This window comes from Aplidium turbinatum, chromosome 17 (assembly GCF_918807975.1).
Source record: "Aplidium turbinatum chromosome 17, kaAplTurb1.1, whole genome shotgun sequence".
Lineage (NCBI taxonomy): Eukaryota > Metazoa > Chordata > Ascidiacea > Aplousobranchia > Polyclinidae > Aplidium > Aplidium turbinatum.
This window is the reverse complement of record NC_137488.1, coordinates 671,390-689,125: the sequence shown is the minus strand read 5'-3', so window position 1 is coordinate 689,125 and position 17,736 is coordinate 671,390. Positions and strand designations below refer to the sequence as shown.

General features: G+C 40.2%; 1 protein-coding gene across 1 annotated transcript in view; it reads right to left on the bottom strand.

Moving 5' to 3' along the window:
* Positions 1-17,186, bottom strand: part of LOC145786370 (protein-glutamine gamma-glutamyltransferase E-like) — a 40,905-nt gene extending 23,719 nt beyond the window's left edge. The window contains exons 1-2 of the mRNA XM_082598014.1: positions 17,077-17,186; positions 91-255 (exon numbers count right to left, since the gene is read on the bottom strand). Coding sequence (XP_082454140.1) covers positions 91-255; positions 17,077-17,116 — 205 coding nt within the window. The 5' untranslated portion in view covers positions 17,117-17,186. The remainder of the gene's footprint in view (positions 1-90; positions 256-17,076) is intronic.
* Between the last annotated feature and the right edge of the window lie 550 nt (positions 17,187-17,736).

Sequence of the window (17,736 nt, the reverse complement as noted above, 5' to 3'; positions counted from 1 at the left end):
TAGTTGAGAAGACGCATTTTCGGATGACTTATTTACCGCTAAACAATAAAAGGGTCATTGCTGTTGCAGTTATAACAAACGAGGACTTACTTGGAGGGGGACCTTCTACTTTATCAAGCCAACCACGAACCGTAGCTTCGTCGACGTTGTGCACGACATAATCATCCAACAAATGTGGGTTTCTGTCCACATATTGCCCCAGGAAGTTTGGATGCTCGTCCAAAAACTCAGCTACTTCTTCTTCCTTTGCAGAATCTTCATTACAAAAGATTATCAATTAACATTTAACAACTCTTCCGACATTAGGCATAGGTAGGCTATAACATAAAAATTAGTAGAAAATTTCTCCAAAATGCTGTTAAATTAAATCAAAAATTTAGATGCCAATCATCAAAGCATTAAGCTTCTGTTGTTAGTGTGATGTTCTAAAGCACTGGTTCACAAAATGGGTGCCTCTGTCATGTTTCCATCGCAAAAACAATAAGAGGAAAAACGAGATTTTAAAAAGCTGTTTGAAGGTATCGGGCACTTTGACGCGCTCCCAAAAATAGCAATCCACAGATTCTCACCAATCATTGTGTCATGTCTATAATTATATAATTTACAGTATTAGTACAGTATTTGATGTCCAGAATATGGCGTTTGGCTTATGACTAGATTGTTTTTGTAGTAATCAATACATTGATACAGTACTTACACCTTTAAAGTATACGTTTCAACAACTAATTACAGTATGTATTGAGAACAAAATTGCTTTGGTGCTTATTGCTACATTATTGCTGAATGCCGAGGTCTCGGTTCCTGGAATATAGCTACTTTTTTAGATTTCTTGTTCCTCGGTTTTACGCACAAAAATTCCCAGTATTTCCAAATGGTATTCAATGCCTTCAAATAGTATGCAATGCCTTCAAATAGTATGCAATGCCTTCAAATAGTGTGCAATGCCTTCAAATAGTATGCAATGCCTTCAAATGGTATGCAATGCCTTCAAATAGTATGCAATGCCTTCAAATGGTATGCATTGCCTTCAAATGATATACAATTCCTTCAAATGGTATGCAATGCCTTCAAATGGTATGCAATGCCTTCAAATGATATACAATAGGGTGGGTCGATTTCTCCATTTATCATATAAATTTGAACATAGGTGCGGCTTTACTTTCTAAACATTTCCTCAAAGTTTAAAATCGTTTTGTGCACAGCAACCCATTACCCCAATGACCCTCTGTTTCTGTAACAGGGTTGCCAGATTGGGCAAAAAGTTGCGGAAATTTTTGTCATTTTATCTCATTTTACAGCTTCGGTAGAGAGTTTGTCTTGTTGAACCATAGGCATACGAAGCCGAGCAACGTTATCAAGTTTAACATATTGAAGATTATTTATTTACAAAAAACACAAAACTACGCAACAATTAATATCGAACGTTTTCGACATCACAAGATGTCCTCTTCAGGAATAATATACATAACTTAACTACATCTGAATAAAATACAATGGTTAACTAAATCTATAAACAGGAAAAGACAAAACTGTGCAGTACTTCTGACTAGCTCAAACTCAACGATAGGCTCCACGAGAATCAAAGGTAACTGCATCAAAAAGCGTTAAACAGATCACATGATATGGTAGAAAGGCATCATGTGATCTGTTTAACGCTTTTTGATGCAGTTACCTTTGATTCTCGTGGAGCCTATCGTTGAGTTTGAGCTAGTCAGAAGTACTGCACAGTTTTGTCTTTTCCTGTTTATAGATTTAGTTAACCATTGTATTTTATTCAGATGTAGTTAAGTTATGTATATTATTCCTGAAGAGGACCTCTTGTGATGTCGAAAACGTTCGATATTAATTGTTGCGTAGTTTTGTGTTTTTTGTAAATAAATAATCTTCAATATGTTAAACTTGATAACGTTGCTCGGCTTCGTATGCTTATCTCATTTTTTCGCCCAATCCGGCAATCCTGCGCAGTGAGCGAACTTCTAATAGTTGTGCGGTTTAACACGCCACAAAAAAACTTTGTGAAACTGACTCTTTATCTTATTCATCCGATAATAATCCGAGTTTCTTGAAAAGTGTCTCAACAATTAGTGCCTACAAAACCATCCCAATCCCTTGTGTTGCAAGGGAAGCCGATCAAAAGATGGTTTCTGACGAAACAATTGCTGCTATTGCCACTGCCACTTTGCAGGATGTGTTAGGAAAAGACTTCTCCACAGACATCATTATTGACCCACGGGAAGTGAGACATAGCCTAGTCAAGAGGCGTACTGGATTGAAACCAACCCAACATGTCGTCAATAATTTTATATCGCTCTATTTCGATGGGAGAAAGGATGAATCATATGTCTTTGATGACTACCACCACAGGAGAAAAATAAAAGAATACCATTACGTTTTACTGACACAACCTGGTGACATCTACATCTCTCATGTCACAAAACCAAGTGGTCGTTCAGTTGACATTTTAAAATGTATGATCGACGAGAATATGAACATGGATGGAATTCGAATAACAGTTTGTGACGGGACAGCAGTGAACACTGGGCATCGTAATGGAGTAATTGCTAGAATAGAAGATCATATCCATTATTCATTATGAAGTTCAGTGGAATATATATTGGCCTATGCTGCCCATCAACCATTGCAGCATCTATTTGGATTATTTGGAAAGACATCTGGTCCAGAAACATTCATTGGTGAAATTGGCGATATTCTGTGGTCCACCTTATATCCGTGGAGATCGCATTGTTTGATAAAATTGAAACTTCCCATTTGCCAAAATTGGACAATTCAAATCTAAGCACAGACCAGATGTACCTTTTGGAAATCTGCCATGCAATCAGTTCTGAGGAATGCTCTGAAACACTCTTACACAAAGATCCTGGGAAATACAGTATAATTATTCACAGGAGCAAATCGAATGTGCCGCTATTATGTTAGTCAAACCCATCCACCAGAAGCTGTTAAGACATTGACACGATTCATTGCAACTGTAGGCCGATATGGGCCTGTATGGTTTGCACTAAGATGGCCACAGATATCAGCGATGCTCCAGCAGTAGGCTACTTTTCCTTAAGATACAACTCAGTCGTAGACTTGAGCCAGTAGAAGTGCAGTCTGTCATCGACAAATCGATCAAGCAAAATTCTTATGCAGCTCACCCAGAAAACTTGCTATATGCCATATTTCATGACAATAGACCTGCCATTCGTGAAGTAGCTGTTAGGCGAATTCTGAAAGCACGAAAGCTTTCATTTACAATAATATGAAGATTTCATCGCCCTGCTGATCAAGTTAATCTTAATGCAATTGTTTATATTGATACGATCGAGTGGACACAGATTGACGTTGCTGAACCACCATTATTATCATCTAAGAAAGGAACTTTGGGATGCAATAAAGTGAGTCCCAGTAAAGTCGTCATACACACCACAGACTCAAGCCGTTGATAGAATGATTCGTGTAGTCGCTGAGGTCAGCCTCAAAACTGTCAGAACGGAGAAAAGGAACTCTATGATTTATTCTATCTTAGATGCAAGGAAGCAGCGGCCTATATTTGAATCAAAGAAAGACTGTGTTGTTTAGTTTAACATCCAGGTTTGGCTTTAACTCATTACATTTCAATTATGTTTCGTTTTCACTGTACCTTACCTACTGAATATAATTTACAGTGAAGTAGAAAATTGTATTTTTCCATACCACCTGGGGTAAGTGGTTAGGAGCACACCATCACATTGAAATTTTAACACTTTATTTAGTATGGCAAGCCTCACCTAAATACCGATTTATGCAACAATCCGACAATTTTATATGAAAATCGACCCACCCTAATATACAATGCCTTCAAATGGTATGCAATGCCTTCAAATGGTATGCAATGCCTTCAAATGGCCATGCGATGCCTTCAAATGGTATGCAATGCCTTCAAATGATATACAATGCTTTCAAATGGTATACAATGCGTTCAAATGATATGCAATGCCCTCAAATGATATACAATTCCTTCAAATGGTATGCAATGCCTTCAAATAGTGTGCAATGCCCTCAAATGGTATGCAATGACTTCAAATGGCATGCGATGCCTTCAAATGGTATGCGATTCCTTCAAATAGTATGCAATGACTTCACATGGCATGCAATGCCTTCAAATGGTATGCAATGCTTTCAAATGGTATGCAATGACTCGCCTTCGTGCTCATTTCGATATCAGTTGAAGCAGAACGAGCTTTCATTCTGGTCACAAATGTGGGTTCCTGTCCACATAGTGCTCATAATATAACCTCACATATTGCTCATATAACCCCATATATTGCTCATATAACCCCACATATTGCTCATATTACCCCACATATTGCTCATATAACCCCAGTTACCCCACATATTGCTCATATAACCCCACATATTGCTCATATAACCCCACATATTGCTCATATTACCCCACATATTGCTCATATTACCCCACATATTGCTCATATAACCCCACATATTGCTCATATAACCCCACATATTGCTCATATTACCCCACACATTGCTCATATAACCCCACACATTGCTCATATAACCCCACATATTGCTCATATTACCCCACATATTGCTCATATTACCCCACATATTGCTCATATAACCCCACATATTTTCATTTTGGTCACTTCTCATCATAAAACTTCGTTCAGGCCCGGGGCTAAATAATAAATGCTTTGAATTTTCTATACAGTGACTTCCTGAAAAATAAATAAATGAGCAGAGAGCATGGATCTACTTTCTCTTTGCTATTTTTTCTTTAAAATCAGTCTAGCCATCATCAAGTGAATATATGCAATAATTCCTTTTTTTCACGAGATCGACAGCTTTTTTCATGAAAATCCGGAAAATCTGAACAACTAAAACTTACCTATGACCCAAAATCGCTTGGGCATAACTTCTTTTTCGTTTCGCAAATAATTAGTCTGTATATTTATGAGTGAGCAAAGCAGATGAGTGAGCAAAGCACGATAACAACGCAGATGTTCAATGTCAAATTTCAGGAATAAGCTGCTAATAGCTTGACTTAAACATCAATTTTCTGAATAGTTGAATAGCACAAAATAAACAATCTCAATATTTTTCAAATTAATATACGAAAACTTCTAAGAACAGCAGCTTGATATTTACTTTAAGTTCGTAACAATATGTTTGCTCTAACCAAGCAAAGTATAATGGAGACATAAAAGGATGGAGACATTTGAAACGCAGTAAAAATAATTTAGTCAAACGTACGATTGTGGTCGTCATCGTCGTGTGAGCCTCTGGGGCGAGGGCTTATCATTGCACCAACCCTGATTCACGATGTTCTCGGACTGAGCTGGAAGCCTGCTAGAGAGCAGCCAGTCTTTTGTTTAATCATCCAAGACACGCAGACCTTCCCCTCAGTTAGGTGGCTTGAAGATGTTGCAATTGTTGATGATGTGGTCTGCGGTCTGTTCCACAGCACCACATTCACAAGTAGTGAAAGAAGCCATTCTCCATTGGTACATGGTTGAGCGGAAAAGCCCGACGCCCGTACGGAGACGATTGAGGCGCACCCACGCATGTCTTTGTAGGGTCAGGCCGGTGGGACGAGTGTCGGCATCGGGGATGAACGAATGGAGTCTGGTGGTGTTTGGCTTCCATTGAGAGTTCCATTTATGGCCTTCCCAATTAGCCGCAAAGATGTTTTGTCCATCAGCTTCATTGACGACAGGATCTCTGCTCTTCCAAACGAGCACCCCCGTCGACTGAAATCATGACACCCATTCGTGCCAGGCGCTCAACTTCTTATCAACAAAGCTGATGTACAAGACATCTCACTTTGGGGTACTGATGAAGGACGGCCGGTGTTGGGACCGCGGGAACTTCTCAAGCACACGTCTGTCTGGTAGAGAGTTGTCGACACTGGCGAAGGCCAAGTCAGGGTTTTTCCCTGTTCCCCAGCGATCAAAGTGGAAACTGGCTAGCTTCTTTGAGTAGTTGAATAGAAGAACAAGATGGTTTGTACAATCCCAGTCAGCCAGCAATTACCCGTTGCTGTAGCCCCAGTCATTGTGTTGGCAAATGAAATCGCCAGTGTAGAGACTGGGAGAGGGGAACGTTGGAAGGAATGATGGTAACATTCGCGAGGGTGGGGCTTGTAGGTATTGACCATGTTGTAGTCTGAGATACATATGCAAGCCCACTTAATCTTGGTATCAGCTGGAGATTGATCGACAAAGGTCCACTTCAGGCTCTCATGCACAAACGTGGAAATGCCGTGCTTCCTGCTTAAGGTAGATCCGGCTAGCGTGTAGTTTGGAATAGCTAGCTTATCTGAAGGTGCAGTGGGTCTCTTGGAAGAGGATGACGAGTGCCCGGTTGGTATGGACAAGCTGCTCCACAACTTTGATCTTGCTTATTGTGTAGCCTTCAATGTTGAGCTGCAGGATGGTGGGGGCGTTTGAACTTGTCCATTGCCCCCTGCAGCTGTGCCGTCCGGGTGGAGCCTCTTGGTTGACAAGTTTCGTTTCTGATCTGATTGAAAGCAAATGTTACTCACAGGATGGGGCAAGGGAAGCCACTTATTTTCCATCCCGATTGTGGTCATTAACCCTCAATTCAAGGACACTTAAAGGCATGCCTGAAGGTGGACACGAAGATTGGCTTCCTTGCTTTCCCGTCCACTTAATCTAAATCTTCAACCACCGGGTGTAAGCCTGAATACGACCAAAAAAAAACCCTCAATTAGGGCTGTTGTCTACTTTCTATGCTAGTGAACAATTGATTGACTCCATTATGTTAGCAATTGCATAGATTCCGATCTAGGTTAGTTGGAAGGTACTCCCAGTTATTATATCACGACCGGCACATGACCAGTGCTGTGATGCCGTCGTCTTTTCCTGCAGTAACTCATCAGTTGATGAATTATTCAAATACGTCACGCTGAAGGATGTTTAATTGAAAATATGTGGTTAACCTTTCGATTAAATTTACCACAGCTCCCTGTTTTTGGCAACCGGCCAGGAGGCGGTTAACATGGCCCTGCTTCAAACGGTTTTAAATTTCCAAAACAAAGTCAAAGTTTTTCCATAATGTCGAAAACATTTTGTCATTTTTCCAGAGTCAGAATGAGAGCAAATGCTTTCCTGAAGAGGCAAGTTCGGCCCATAAATTGGACGAATACATAAATACGTTTTCAAGGACAAAGCAAGTGCCCATGCCATCGAGCATGATACAATTGGTACTGATATGATTCACTTTAAGCAAAACGAGCATTATTATGATTCACCTACAAACAAGTTCGCTGTCTCTTCAGTCACAAGAACCAGGACTGCGGCATGGTCGAGTCAAAGGTTGCCAGCCGCTAGTCCGAACTAAACGTTTATCACACAGTGTTGCTATTTAACACTGGAAAAGTATTTATTTTGTTGGATAACTGCAGACAGGACGTCACTGTTTCGACATTAAAGTCTCCTCACTTGCAGTAAATCGCACGCTAGGTGAGAACGCCTTATTACTATATAAGTTAATGCAGCGTGGTGATTTTTCCATGTGTGGTACGCAAGGAACCACATTTGGATACTTTCACCCATCTTGTCCAAAGTGCTCAAACCGTCGAAGCGGTGAGCTATGTGCAATGCAATGCAAAGTATTTTGTTGGATACAAGTACTGAGATAATCGCAATTTTAAAAAAAAAATGCTTCAAAATACTTATGAAACCGTAGCCTACTGTTAAAGGAATACTTCTTAATTAAACTATTAAATCTTCTGATTTTTCTTCATGGGTTTACTTCTTAACACACTTTCTGACACCTCCACCGCTACGTCAAACCCCAACGTAGGCCTACAACATCTTCAAACCACACTGAGTTCTTTGAGGAAGGCACGCATGAACTCAGATTGCTTACGGCGGAAATATATCTTTTTCTTCAACCAATTACAGTACCTTCGTCAGCTCAGTAGCCTACATGGCGAATGCAGTTGTTGTTTCAGTTCGACAATTATATTCCCTGGAGTCAGTTATGACGTAACAGTATACTTTTACAAGGTGATAGTTGCACACAGGGCCAATTGAGTTTAACAAGCGCGTAATTACAGTTAAAAGAACCAACCACTAATTCAGGCAAGCTTACTGCTTCATAGTTTGTCAGTTAAGGTAAGCCTAAGGCAATTTATTGCCCAAGCTGCCAGCATGCTTTTAGCACATTGATTACGTTTTGGCCAAGTTGTCATTAACGCAGTTGAAGCCAGGACAATTCCTCTGAGCTTGCAACAAATATGTCCCAAAGGATGTCATTGACAACACAGTACGTAGAAAGACAATGTAAAACTTTAGTTTCAAAGAAGTACATATTCAAGCACATGGGGCTTTGCCTCAGTAATGTTGACAAATTGCCTTGTATTGGTCTGCAAAATTGGCCATTGGTCCTGTATTGGTCACTTCCAGTTTACAGAAGATTTTGTTGCGTTCTTTTGTGATAACTGGGATAAGTAACGTAAATAAAGTAAAGTCTTTTTTATTAAGTTATCGCGGTGTGATTTTAAGTAACATTTCTGAACAGTAACGTTGATAGGGGTCCAGGGGGTATTGTTGGACCCGAGTCCGGGGTGATGCTAGGGGCCGGTAACCTTTACGAGGGGCCCGGAAACTTGAAATACCACCAAGTATTCTTTGGATAACACGTGTTTTTCTTAGAACTGTCTTGTGGGCCAGAGAATTTCATTGGTACCAGACCTAAATTATTCTCTCAACTTGTTCTGGACATAAGAAGTAGGTTTCGAAATCTTAATTTGATAGATCAATAAATTCAATTTTATATAATTCACGGTCCAGTTCAAATGTTTTCTTTTAAATTTTGAAAAAAAAAACTGATACTTTTACAACTTCTTGTTCAAGCTAGCAATCTCAACTTGTGCTAATTCTTCAGGTACAGGTGGCTATGTGACGTACAGGTGGCTATGTGACGTTAACCGATTGTGCAAATCTGTTGTGCTCAAACAAAATGAAGCGGTGCAAGCAACGCAATGACGTAACTTTGAAGAAGATACTTGCGGCGCTACCGGCTAAAGTTAATAAAGAATGTAAAACTATGCACTTCCAGAATAAAGATCAAGAAAAACCCACATATTTCACCAACTGCGTGCAGTTTACTCCAACACTGTCAGCGCACATCTACTTTTGTAGAAAGAAGTTTTTTGAGGCTTCTCAAACTTATGACCGACAGAAACTTTAACACCGAAAATGTGAAACATTATGTGACATTTGAACTCTTGTTCTTGGTACGTGGTGTTCATTATGGAGTTAGTTGTGGATTTCAATGTTTATTTGTTGATTTGAATTCCTGTTCAGTTGATGCAGCCTTCTTTCAAATATAAAACACAATAAAACAATGTTCACTGAGTCAAATTTTTGTTAGGTCAATAAAATATTTTTTTTTTGAACCATAACGTCAATTTTTTTTCTCAATTTATAGGTCGATAAAAACTTTCCCGAGCGATAACTTTTAGTCAGTGTTTCGACGCAGAAAAATGTTTTTTGTTAGTTGGTTGATTGAATTTTCTCTCTCGGACTCTTTGAGAACTTAAATCTGGCAGTTCCGTATATTTGTAAACACTTTGAACCATTGACGCAGGCCTGGTTACCGAAATTGACAGAGTGAAGTTTCTAATTGTTGAAGTACTGGTTTTGCTGTCTGCGAATTATTCCATTCACTAGGTACCGCTGAATAGAGAGCAGTTAGTGAAAACTGTCGCAGCTATAACAGAAATGTTTCTAACAGTACTAAGATTAGAAGTTACAAAAACAAAAATGGTTGGAACGCCTTGTCAATCTAATTAAAAATAAAGAGCCCAAAATGTAGATACCAAACTCATGTTCAGCAAACGTTTTAAAAACTAAACTGTCTTCATCTTCCGTGCTATTGAATGAAAGCAATCCCCGGTGCCACTAGGTTATTATTTATCCTAGGTTATTGTAGTATCCAAACGGCAGTGAGCAAAACATGTCCACACAGCAGGAAATTGGTTTCAAATTTGATAGAATCAAGACATTTAGGCCACTGCCATTTGCTAGATACGTTGACTTCTGATGCTTAGCGGTTTAAATCAATTTACCCACACTACGTTCAAGACAATAGTTGGCTATGGCTGTCAGGCATGGGCTCGTTAGAGGGGGGCCGGGGGGTAATTGCTCAGGCTGCCATTACTTCTGAATGCAATAGAGACTTACAGTACATACTGCTATGGGAATTGTTCAGGTGCTAATATTTTTCAAAATTAGTCTGGCAAGTTCAAAATCGCCCTGCAGGAGGAGTCCCACCATATCTTGCACACTTTGGGCCAAACAAGATTGCTGGAACGTGTACCGGCCATTTCTTCAGTGTTGTCAAACTACGAAGCCTTGCTAAACACACTTCAAAATTTCAGCAATGCGAAAGCATTAGGCCTTTATTCCCAATTATTGCAAGGCAATAAATACTATGCTTTGCATTGCAGCTTTGCCAAGTTTTATTCAAACCACTTGAAAAGATAACTGGCCTATTGCAGACCAAGTCTTATACCATCAGCGACATGATGAAGCTGGTTGAAAACTCAAAAGTTAATTACCAGAGTCTTAAAAATGAAGAACTATTTATGCAGTTATACAAGGAATTTCAGCAGTAAGTGGATAGCTTAGGCTTAGCTAAAATATAAATTTCAAGAAAGCGCTGTGAGCAAAGTCGTGTTTCCCATGACCTCGCTTCTCATTACAGAAGGCAGTTCTGTGCATCTATTGACAGCATAGTGCAAGGCCTCACCCACCGCTTCAATGGCGAAGAAATTAAAACTCACCAAATGCTTGAAGAAGTTTTAGTATCTGGCACCGTCAACGACAGTGCTGTTACAGCGTTGGAACAATATGGCTTAGACGTGAAAATTTTGGGCCAAGATTTAAGCCACTTTTATCAGAAATTTGGGCAGATCAAGTATGTGTGCGATGTTCGAAACAAGTTAATGGGACTTAAACCTATTATAAAAAAGTTGTATACCAGTGTGGAAAAACTTGTAAGATTGCTATTGGTCAATGGCCCTTCTTCTGCAAAAGCTGAAAGATCGTTTAGCTCGCTATTTCGCTTAAAAACATGGCTCCGAAGCACAATGACTGCTTTAAGACTCAATTCCATGTGTTTCGATAAATTGTCAATTGCCATGTGCCATGCCCATCAAGTGTATTTAGATGAACTAAGTGTAGATGAAATCTGCAAAGAATTTGTTTTCAACAATGTACAAAGATTTAAAGTGTTTGGGGACTTCTGACTGTTCTGCTTAGAATAAAAGCAGATTGCACACAGTGTTTTGTTTGAATAGAGGTGTTCGTTTATCATGTTATTTCTTTGTAGTTTTTGTGAAATTTTGGCACAAGGTATTACCTGGGTGACCGGGTGTTATGGCATTTTTTGTTTAGTGTTGTTTCTTATACGGCGCAGATGGTAGGCCTTCATGTAGTATCGATCAAGATGTCTTCCTATTTTCAATTGTTGTAAAAGTTAATGCATTTTAGCTTCTTTTTTTTCTGAGTTGAATGTAGGCCTTCTAGACCTTTTCACTGTGGATGTTGTGGCAGTGACACAGATTTTCGTGGTGTATTCACGTAGCCTAATTGTAAATTAAGTTATAGATTAACGGTTTGACCTTAACGCTTTTGACCTTTTAAATCTAACTATTTAGCATCTGAAGTGCAAAATTTGGAGGACTTGAGCCAAGGAAGCATACTGAGAGGGATTTTGCGTACGTCCCCTCTTCCAGTCAAAATTGTCTAAAAACCTCAATGTTAAACAGCTTTTGCTCGCGATTTCAGATTCGTTGAAATAATTTTTCGATTTTAAATCGTGCTGAAAAGCAAAAATGTTCGCCTTCGGCGCGAAACATGCCGCCTAAAACGCTGTATAACAGTGGCGTATTTTCCATGCATACAAGGCATGCACTGCATGCCTTACAATTCTGATGAAACCAGAAATCTTTCAGGAACAGCGAAGTTCTGCGTAGAAATTGAAAATGTTAATAGCAGAACCTCCTCGCTCTCTTAATTTCAATATTCGAAACAACTGTTCGTTTTCAAACTTTGGCAACTTTGCTGACCCTGGCAACTCTGCATGCTGAGGAGAGCTCAGCATGCGTTGATAATACAATATTTGCCTATTCGCCGCTCTTTTTCAACACTGTGGCACAAAGGCGACCAAGGCATGCAGATTTGAAATTGCACGCAAAACAAAAATCACTATCTGTAGACAGGGTTGCCAGATTGGCTTTTTTACGACCAAATTTAAGAAATTTGACTTTTTTGAAGTGTTTGGCCAGACAATTTTTGTTTGGCCACTGGGCCTTTTTAGTTTCCCGATTGGTATTTGTTTGGCTATTTTTCTTTTGGTCTTCATAGGTTGAGTCCTTGCGGCTTTTTACTGTAGATACTGTAACTCTAGGGCCTAGGCCTACACTGTATCAAAGTTTTCAGTCAGATTTAGACATTGGCAATGTCACAGAGCACCAGGCAGGCCCGTAACTAGGGGGGCGCAGGGGGGAGAAGCCCCCCCTGCAAAAATGTTTGCTCCCCCCTGGAAAAAAAGGATGTTAATTAGCTCTGTTAGCTAACTTTTCAGATTTATACCTGATTTTCTTGTGTTGTTTAATTGTAAACATTGTGTGTTTAATGGTGTGGTCGAATGTTGTGTTAGACAGACTCGAGATTTATTGTTGGTTAGATCCAAAGTAGCCTACACCAGTTTCCAACTGAGTTAAGCAGTGTGATAGCCGATCAGTCTCCAGAATACTGTGCAGAAAGTTGACTGCCAAATACACGCCTTAGTGATTTGTGATTTCCTGGTGATGGAAGAGTTAGCCTAGCCTACTAGTTGCTGTAGGAATGGAAGAGGAAAGGGATCTGAGAAAGTTACTGATGTATGCTGTGATAGACGACATTGTTTTGGAGATGAAACTCAGATTTGCTGACAATTTATGGTTTTACACATCTGTTCGTGCTCTTTCATGAAAACTACTTGGACCGTAAATCGCTCATTCCACTAGGCCTATATTCGCAACTGAAGATAGATATTCCATCAGAGGCGGAATTGCAAGTCGCAAAACAGTTCCTACATGACCGTGTGGAAGTTGCAAAATTCCAATACTTGCCTACTGAAAAAACTGTAACTTACAATCAACGACTGGCATTCCCGAATGTAGGCTTTATATAAACTTTCTGCTACTATGGCATCATTCGGGTCCAGTAGTGCGGTGTGTGAAAGTGGCTTCTCGGTCTTATCTCAGATAGACAAGCCTACACGCAGGTCTATGTTCCAGACGAGACAAGCGGACTTGGTCTTGTTGGGGTTTGAAAAGGAAATGACCGAGAAAATAGACCTGGACGTTTTTGTTAATAGACTCAGTGAAGTCCACCAACGCCTTCTGTTAGGTAGGACCTAACCTATCTATAGCGATGGCGAGGATATATTTCACTGATGGTGTGAAATAGGCTACATTCTCAATATTATCCTTAAAAGATTGTCGGCAGCAGTGGCCGAGTGGTTAGCGCGTTGGGCTCACAGTCGAAAGCCTGCATTTTCGACTCCAGCCACTCGCACTTTTCTACCCAGTGATCGATTTCGAGTAATGGGTAGTACCAAATTTAAGTCATAAGTAGAGTAGACAACCAGAAACAGACATTGCCGTCGGCTGCAGCGTGGGTCAGGTGTGCGTCGGAAGGCGTACACCGATGCATAGCGCTCAAGTCCGCTTTCCCGCAATGCAGGATAAAGATATGAAAAACAAACAAAACAAGATTGATCTTGAAGAGATTGTTGATTCTGCACTAGACAAAAAGAGGTGCAATGTAGGTTATACATTGTAGCCTACAATTATTTACAAAACGATGATTGAGCAGCGGCTGCAGCCGATTAACGTTTTTGTTTGTATTACGCTGTATGTACGATTGTATTGCGATTAATGTTTTTGCGTAGATATACCATATTGTGTACAAACGTCGTTTTCGTACATGATACGGAAGGTAAAAGTTGGGCCCTCTCTGGAATACTTTTTGCCCCTCCTGGTGCTCCAAGCTAGTTACGGGCCTGGCACCAGGGATCTTTCGGTTGGGGTTGGGTGGTCGGTAATCAAATCCTATTTCAGCTGGTCAGGTTTTAACTTTAAACTGGTATTCGTTGTATTGCATTGCAAAATCTTTAGCCTAACTGACTCCCCAGCCTGGCCCCCGCGACCTAAGCTGGTGGACTTCCCTTCCGGGTGCATCGCCATCCATAATCACGCCTCTCCCCGCTTCCGCGGGGCGTGGCAGGCCGGTTCTTTAAAGTCTCTGACCTGGCTATGTTTATTGTGTTCTTCTCGCCGTGTCAATTATTTTGTACTCGTTCGTTGTTGACCAAAATAAAACAGTTCATCACCGTGGTGGGGACATTTACTAGAAAGGTAGGAACGGGCGACGAGCGAAGCGAGCTAGAAAGATCGGGGGTCTGTTCTGATAAACAAACAAATACAGTAGGTACAAGTCTAAATGCGATGTATAAATATTTTAATTGTCAGCATTGGACAGCAGACGTCCAAACACTTGGCAACGAGTCTCCGGCGAATAAAAAACGAAGTCTTTGGAGAGGTCATGGAGGTTGATTAAATTCAAAACTTTGTTGTGCACATGGCAGACCATTGCATGATTTAGCCGTTTCTGTGTCATGGTCGATGGTAACGAAGTTTTGACACGTCGCAAAGTTGAAAATGAACTTTCAGCTGAACACGAGCTGGCTGGTGATATGAGCAAAAGTCGCACAAAAAGTTCCACTTGCGAAACATTTGCCAAACAGCGGATGGCATCTTCTTGAATATCATTCGAAAATCTTCCACCAACTTTCCATTGTAGGCCTACCACCTACTGCTTTCGAAAGAAGCATAGTTCTTGTGCAAGGGATTCTGTGTCAGAGAACTCAGGATAATCGTCTACCACATGTAATTGTAGCTTTCCACTAAAGAGTGATTCTTGTAGAACTTTGTGGTGCTCAAGATCGGTCGACTTGAAATAGTCAGTAAGATTTTGCTGTGTGCTGTCAATGACTGCAAAATACTCTGACCGATATTTCGTTTCCGGTGTTTGAAGTTGAGGAGGCTGGCGATGTCCATGTCCATGTTGAAGACGATTTGGGATCTTTGTGGGACGTGACAGTTACAATGACTCAAAGTTGCAATCCTCCATTACCATTAGCCTCTCAACATTTACAAAGACACGATGAAATTCTTCTTCACTGCGTAGATGGTGGAGTTTGTAGTGGAGCACTACAAAGTTGAGCACCTTCAAGCATGCCAGCCACAGTCACCGTGCAACCTTGCAAGGCTTTGTTAAAACGTTCCAGTAACTGAATGACAGACAATGTCTCTAATAACCCAAGCACACTCGACCCACAAGAAAAAGATTTCAAAAGCCAATTAGCAGTCGTTGCTACATTTGAATCAAATTGACTCACAGCTACTTCCAATACTGACTTATAACTTAATTACCAAGCACTGCTTTTACAGCAGCTGCACATGTGAGCCATCTTGTTGGACAAATCTGTTTCAGTTTTGATGCAGCTTGAGACGAAGATTCTTCAGAATGAAGATTCAGGTACAAATGTTTTAATTTCCCAAAAACCTCTTGTTTAACTAAACTAAGGTTTCCAAGTTTTAAACGTCTGACTTATTGTGACATTAATAGTTTCCCTATTACGTTATAAAAATAATGTAAAAAGATGGCGGGGCATGTAAAAAGATGGTGGGGACATGTCCCCGCTGCACTGAGGAGACCGGAAAAAAAGGTCGATACTATATGGGCAGCCTGTATTAGATTTATAGGTTACATATGGGTAGCCCATATTAGATTTATGGGTTGCGTGTGGCAGCCCATATTAGATTCATTGGTTACATATGGACAGCCTGTCTTAGATTTATGGGTTACATATTGGCAGCCCACATTAATATGTGGGTTGAATGTGAGCAACCCATAAATGAATATGGGCAGCCCATACTAGCTCAATGTGATGCCCGCGGACACAATGTGTACGGGCTCCATATAGGCAACTCACATGGGGCCCATATGGGTCCCCATGTGGGGCCCATACGTGCTTGCTGACTGGGAAGCCCCCTGTCGATGTCAAAACATCGTTCCCGTCCCTGCTTAAATTACCCCCTCCCCCACCCACTCTCAGGAAGTGTCCGGAGCCCCTGCTGTCAGGCATTAATATCCGTTGTCTTATATCAGTCTAAACGAAAAATCAATCAGAACCTTTGTTCAGACGTCATAGGATTCAATACAACGTACAACGTACAAGTAACTTCATGAAAATAGAATTTGTACAATAAATAATTATGACTAAAACTACAAAAAGAGTTCTCACTGCCAAAGCAGATCGAATTAAAGCATACCCCCGTAAAACCTCTATTTGAGCGCCACCTCTAATTGAACGCCACCTCCAATAGAACACCACTTTGCCGTGTTGCCAATCCTGGGGCCTGACAGGTTGCTTCAATTTTAAACTAAAAACAAACGAATTTTAAACTAAAAATTACCTGTATATACCGGTAAATGTGTTTGGTGTTTTTTCTTTTCATTAATAAACTTTATTTCAAAATTCTGACCAGCTAGTCGAAAAGTAGAGCGCCAACCTCTAATTGAACGTCACCTGACCTCTAATAGAACGCCACTTTTAAACAAGAGTTGAAAAATAGAGCGCCATGGCGGTGAAATAGAGGTTTTACGGTATATTATGTAGTCGCTCTGTCGCTGCTACCTACGAAAATCCAGGCTGAATAAATGAAATCAGCGAAGTTTGGTAAATTTATAAATTTTACTGGTTATATTTACTGACATTCCTTCGTTTGGTTTCTTTCTACAACTAATGATAGAATCCTCAGAAGGTTCTTATTCAAATAGAACTAAGATAATATAATTCTTTTTAAATAAGATCTTTCTGAGAATCCCATCAAGGGTGAAACAGCTGTTAAGGCTTTTAAGAAAGGAGAAACCATATTTGCTAAAACATAGAAAGAAAAACAAACTTAAAAACACATGCCGTTCTCACCGGTGCTGTCCTTCTCCGGCTTTGCAACTTCATTTCCCATCTTTCGTCAATACCAAGTAACCAAACTCACGCAAAATGATCAGCTACAACTAAAAGTCTGCAAATAATCCCTTGTTACTGAAAGCTAGACAACTGGCTCGCAGCTTCGATACGCATGAGTTGGCGGGGAATGAGACGCAGATAATAATCTCTGTCAAGTTAACTCCAGTATCACTTCAACTCATATCACCGCCTCAGTGCTCACACAAACCAAAAAAGTCGCCTTTAGAGAGACTGATAGAGATTGGTGTGCTTGTTTTGCAAGAAGCTAAAAAACAAATGCTAAATTTCACAAAAAGAGAAAACAGTCACAAACGCCAACAAACCATCTTTTGACTATTAGCTATTGGTGAGGTAACCCACACAGGGAAAAGTATTATCACTTCATTTGTTGCGATATGTAGGTGAAATGCTGTCTGTTGCTGAAAATGCTGTCTGTTGCTGAAAATGCTGTTAGAACAATTGAAGCCGTTGCGGCAAAAGTTGTTGTCACATTTTGGCATTTTGAGAAAACAACGTTTGAAGTTTTCAAATATATGCTAAAAAACCTAAAGATTAAAACATTTCACTGAGGAATGTGGGTTTGACGGAGATTTTTGATTATTTAGGTGTGTAAGTTTT